Below are 5,922 nucleotides of genomic sequence, written 5' to 3'. Positions count from 1 at the left end.
CCTGGAAAAATTGCGAAAGTTTTAAGATTGTAACACTCTAGTCAGAGATGGAATGTTGGTTTCTTCGTGGTATGCAATGCTTTCTACGTGGAGTTATCGATTTCGAGAGTACGTATATCTTGAATGCATATATATGCCATGCATACCTACTTCAGCGGCGAAAGGGTTAAGGTCATCGTTTCTCATTTACACATATAAAGGCGAATCGATCACACCTCGCTTTATCATTGCAACAGGGAAAGTTAAGCGCGCGTTCGATCGAGTCGTGGAAATCTCGACTTTCGACCTCGCAGTGCAAATCGATAAAAGTTTCTCAATAAGGGATACGAACGTATTTCTTCTGACGTTGTTTCTCTATTTCAGTGATATTTTTTAGGGGTCAGTTTTATAGAGCCATTTTTTAGAAGCAGAGAAAATCTTGTGGACCACAAAAAATTTACAAGCGGACTGCAGGTTACTGCAACACTCTATCTCATCAAAAGATGTATTAAGAATACTAATATTAAATATTGTAATATTAAGATAGAGTGTTAGAAAATGCACAAACATTAATTTTTAAGCGACAGGAAATAGAATTATTTACATTTGTGAGGTATCAACTTCGTGAAGTATCAATGTACATTGCTTTTGGTCGAAAATTATATGTTTCCAATCAAATGACCGGAACATTGCATTTGGTAATAATACAAGGTGAGAGGGTTAACCGGGACAGCGGATGTCACGCCAGTTTCGGAGCTCTTTAAATTAGGATTTAAGCAGTTAATTGAGATGCCTGTGTTCGGTCTACGACCGGAGGGTCAATGAGAGTCGATTTCGGGCCCTCCAATCATTAGCTTCCTGTGAATTTTCAAAGAGGAAATTCGTGAAGAATAACAAGCCCAATGAAGAGCCACTTTCGACTCTGTCACTCAGTCTCCGGTGCAGGAAATGTTGGATAGATAATACAACCGCAGCCTACGTAAACGCATCCGAGTACTATCGCGTATCACCGAACTGAAACCGCAGTGAGATGTATATTTAGCCTAATCAACGATAGGACGCCTGGCTGATGAACATATCAGGTTACTGATTAAGAAAATAATTATTTACAATACATTTCTCTCAATCTTTACCGAGAAGATATTCGTATCGGATTATTGATAAACCACGAGGATTTGACATTTACGCTTTCATTGTGCGAATGAATTACGTTCGTGGAATCCTTTTCCAAAATAACAAGCGACAAATTAAAAATCCAATCGATTTCTGAGATTACGTTAATATAATTAAAAATCGATGCTTTTAATAAAGCAATAAGCAAATGACAGTTCAGGTAGAACATACCAAGAAACATACCAAGTCAAGAGAAAATCAAAATGACTTTATTTTTATGCCATGAAAGTCAAAATAATAATTTCTGGTTACAAAATTTGACCGTTTATTTGACATTAGAAATAAAAATAAAATCAGTCTGGTTTTGTTGACTTTTGTGTGCTCCGTGAGATGTTCTACAGTGTCATATAATGATAGAATAGTTATTACATCTTCGTTTGTCACTTATAAGTAAACATATAAGTGACAAATAAAGTCATGATAACATTTTTATGATATTATGATTTCTATGTTTAAATAGAAGACTGAATAATATGTAATACGTTAATTAATTCTCATTTTATTCCACGCTCTACGTAATGGTCTACTTCAACCGCAATCGATTTAGTTCTTATAGATACTGACGGATGATTTGACTTTTCCTTTCTATTTAAATATCCACGAGGAAAAAGCCTCTCGACAGTGGCACGAGAGTTTCTCTGATGCCTGCGGCGCGCACGTGCGTATCCTGCATGTGTGCTGCGATTCGTCATCCGGAAGGACCGATGATTGTTGTGCGTTCATATCGTGCGCTCGTGTCGAGAAGTCGTCCTTGTCTTTTCGCCACAAAACCGGTTACCTTTGCAACCTCGGGTCTTGATAAATCGTAGGAGTACGGCGACATATTTTCTCCGAAACGTCTGCGTTCCCTCTTCTCTTCTTCTCCTCTCTCGTCGCGATATCACCGACTCGGAATTAATATTAAATGCTTTGAAGCGAAGGGTCAGGGTTACATTTTAAACCGTCTGCAAAAAAATGAATCTTTTATTTGCGTGTTTTATGCATTCTTCATGTAAAACTTATACGCGACTGGAATAATATTTTTAAAATAATAAGATACAAGATGAGACTCTAAATTTTCTTTCAATTTGATTTTATTGACTCACTTCTTAATTTAGTTGTTCGTATTTTTTGTTCCTAAATTTCCTATGATCTTGTAACAAAGAACGAACGACGTTCTTGGAAAATCGGTAGCAAGAATGTATCTCCCATGATCGCCGCTGGCTATAACGTACGTTTGAGATTTATTAACGAAGTACGCAAGAACGAAGACGTAGTTTTCCGAAGAAGGTGCGCCGAGAAAAAAGAAAATCGCAGGGAGAATCGTGGAGAATTGCACGCTCCGGTCATTACGAAACCGCGAACGCCGAGAGATTCGTGACGTGCATTTCTTCGAGAAGAAACGCAAGCTGTGCGAAGAGGGCAGACGACCTCAGGGTCCCTACCGGGCCCCATGCCACGTCTCTCTCGTCATGGTCCTTGGTACCTACGCCCTTTGTGTCTCAGAGTAGGTAGGAATTTCGAAGTCGAACAGTGGTTTGACAACGGTCGGAGGAAATAGGGTGGGTACTCCGGGTACTCAGGTATCTCTGAAGCTATTACGAACACGACACGGAGCAATCCATTGTACTTAAATCAATGCTGCCTTGGACATAACTGACTTAAATAAATAACATACGTAAGTCTTACATTGTTCGATAGATACTTTCCATTTAGTGACACAAATCGATATAAACGTCGTTTTATCTTTTTCTTTTGGATTCCACGAGTAACAAAGTAGAGCAATATTTCTGTCGATTTGTGTCATCGAATGGAAAGCACTCAATGAAGAATGAAGCTTGGACTGTTAGAAGGTACGTATTTGAAACATATGTATGTATTTGACTATCTAGGTCTCCTGTGCAGCTATTTATAGTTTTACTATAACACTTAAAATGACAGACAGTTTCGTGGATTCCGTAATAAAGTCCGTTATCGCAAAAGGTGCGCGTGATGTGGCGATTAAGCAGCGATGATAGTGCGCAGCGGGACGTTGTCAGATTAGTTAGGAAATCTTGCGAGACGTCGCGTGAGAGGGTTCTCCTATTCTAAACCAAGAATCCGCAAAGAGATTCTAATGAAGACGTACCGCGGCGAGAGAAACCCGCGGCTCGTAAACAACAACATTTATTAACGTGATGATATCGCGTGCAGCTTAACGCATCAAAGCCGCACAAATCAGCGCAACCAATTGCATTAAGAAAACTTCAGGTTCAGCTGATAGAAAGGAAATTCGTATATAACGATTAAATTTCCTTTCGTCGTTACGCTGGACGGCGTATCATTAATAAAGCGAGCAGCAATTCCACATAAATTAGTGTGTAATTATATAAGTAAGATTAGACAGTTAGATAAGAAATGTAGACTGTATAAAAAATACAGAAAGAAAGATTTTGCTATAAAATATCTAAAAAAATTAAATGTAGATCTGAAAATAATTTTGTTTGATCATTAAAATAATTATGTAGAAAATGCTTAAGCATAATGAGCAATTTAAGAAAAAAGTTTCTAGCAACCAGCTTGGATGTCCCACATAATTTTGTTGGTCCAACAAAATTATTTTTAGATCTGCGTTTAATTAAATTTTTTATTATTTTAGCATCTGGACTTTATAGTAAAGCTGTTCCTTCTGTGTAGATTTTCTCTGATAAAAATAAAAATTAGAGTGTAAGTCGAATGTAATGGGAAAGTCCCAAGCAAAACAATAAGTTACGATAACGTCAAAATGACATTAAAATGAATTGAAAATAATTAAAGAATGACTTTTAATGATCATATTTTGGAGTCACTTTGATATCATTTTGATATCATAATGACTTGTTGTTCTGTTTGGAATAACAGAAGCGTAAACGAAACTTTTAGAAGGCGAAAATTGAAACATCAGTAAGTGTAAAAGAAATGTAAATGCTTCTTTTACATTTCATTGTTCCAATTTTCGTTTTATAGAAATTTCGTTTACGTTTCTATTACTCTCCCATTACATCCGATTTACGCTCCAATTTTTATTTTCATCAGGGTTGAATGATATCACTTTTTTCAATTGGACTATATTTTAGAAAAAATTTAATTAATCTTAATAAAATTTTTTGTAAATCACTGATTGTGTCAGTAAATTGAATCAGGTTAAATCAGTATAAATAATTTCTCGGCGATATCGGTTAGATACAAAACAAGTTCGTTCACAATCAGCGTTTGATTCGAAAGTGTTTATCGTTAATAATATTTCATTTCAATGACGACCAACTCGTGACATGAAGGAACATTTATCTTCATCTGATTACACGTGCGTGTTGTATTCCAGGCTGACTCGTAAAAATAAACAGCTAGACAAAGTACACCAATTAAGTTGATAATATTAAAATATATAACTCTAACAGTGAACAATCACAAGTATTTAAGCGAAAAAAAAATTGTGACTGTCTTTCACAAAAAAGATATTTAAATTTACATTCCAACAAAAAAGTAAAAGAAAGGAAAAGCTTAAAAAAGCTTTATTTGAAAATTTTTTATAATACAAAAATATAGACGTAAGTCTATATATTATTATGATTTATTTAACCATTATATTTCGTCTACACATTTAACGGCATTTTATTTTCTCTTATTATTGCAATATAAAATATAATAATAAAAATATATTATCTCTCGCAATAATCCTCTTAATTTAATAATTTTGACAATTTCCGATTTTAACATCCCTTTAATCTTTTTCATTATATTTTATAGTAATACATTAAAACCTCGGACAGCTAAACATCGTATCGCTGCACCGCAAGCTTCGGTCTGCTGTTATTGATATCTTTACCTTTAATCACAAAGAAGTAAAAAAAGAAGTGAAGAATGAGAAAATACTCACCTGTTGAAGGTCTGCTCGTACTGCTTGATCTCGCGGCGCGACAGCTCATGGAACTCCGTATAAACGTTCACAAACTTGTACTGCTTCTTCACCTCCTTGCCCTCCTCGAGTTCGTCGTTGATCCTCTGCCGCCTGCTGAGCAGGCTGCTGAGTTCGGCGTCCGCTGGCATGATCCTCGATCCTTCGGATCGAAACACACGTAAATGAAGAAGGACAAAGTAATTAGCGTTGAAAGCCAAGCTTTGCGGAGAGCTTGCGTAAACGAGAGCGCGGCACGCGATTGTCGCGAGTCAACGAGAGTGAACGAGAGAGTCTGTCAGGATAGACGAGTCGAGGAATACCTGATCGCAAAGAAACAATCCTCACGCTGCGGCGAGACCGCATGTACTGACGCGGCGCCGAGCGTAGGAGCAACTGCTAGCCCGGCGAGCAGGCAGTGCCGTAGTCGTCGGACACATGAATACATTTACACGAATACGTTTTCCCCTCCGGTTTTTCCTTATCTGAATTTTGAAAACGCGATAACGGTTCGTCCAACAGCTCATTAGAATAGCTCGTCTAACGCTTCAAAAAATCATTTGCCTTTATTTGGTATTTGTACCTTTACAGAAATCTAATATTGATCAAAGTTTAGTACTGGTCAATTTATTATTAAAAGACAGTAATTACCCGGGAAAAAATGTTCTATATATGTATATAGACATATTTTATATATAATTATGTATAATTGTATAAATATATGTTAATTTTTTATATAATTATTATATAATTATATATGAGAGAGAAATCTTTGTTTCCAGGGTAGTTAGTTATTTGAACTTTTGAGTACTAAAAGTACTGAATAATAGTGCCCCTAATATTTAAAATAAGTAATTAATTGCTATTTTTAGTATTGA

General features: G+C 36.2%; 1 protein-coding gene across 1 annotated transcript in view; it reads right to left on the bottom strand.

The window, feature by feature from the left end:
• Nucleotides 1-5,418, bottom strand: part of LOC108746048 (EF-hand domain-containing protein D2 homolog) — a 17,265-nt gene extending 11,847 nt beyond the window's left edge. Inside the window, exons 1-2 of the mRNA XM_018482557.1 lie at nt 5,369-5,418; nt 5,027-5,216 (exon numbers count right to left, since the gene is read on the bottom strand). Of these exons, the coding sequence (XP_018338059.1) occupies nt 5,027-5,196 (170 nt within the window). The 5' untranslated portion in view covers nt 5,197-5,216; nt 5,369-5,418. The remainder of the gene's footprint in view (nt 1-5,026; nt 5,217-5,368) is intronic.
• Nucleotides 5,419-5,922: the final 504 nt, after the last annotated feature.

This window comes from Trachymyrmex septentrionalis, unplaced genomic scaffold, assembly GCF_001594115.1.
Source record: "Trachymyrmex septentrionalis isolate Tsep2-gDNA-1 unplaced genomic scaffold, Tsep1.0 scaffold16, whole genome shotgun sequence".
Lineage (NCBI taxonomy): Eukaryota > Metazoa > Arthropoda > Insecta > Hymenoptera > Formicidae > Trachymyrmex > Trachymyrmex septentrionalis.
This window is presented reverse-complemented; position numbering and strand designations above follow the sequence as displayed.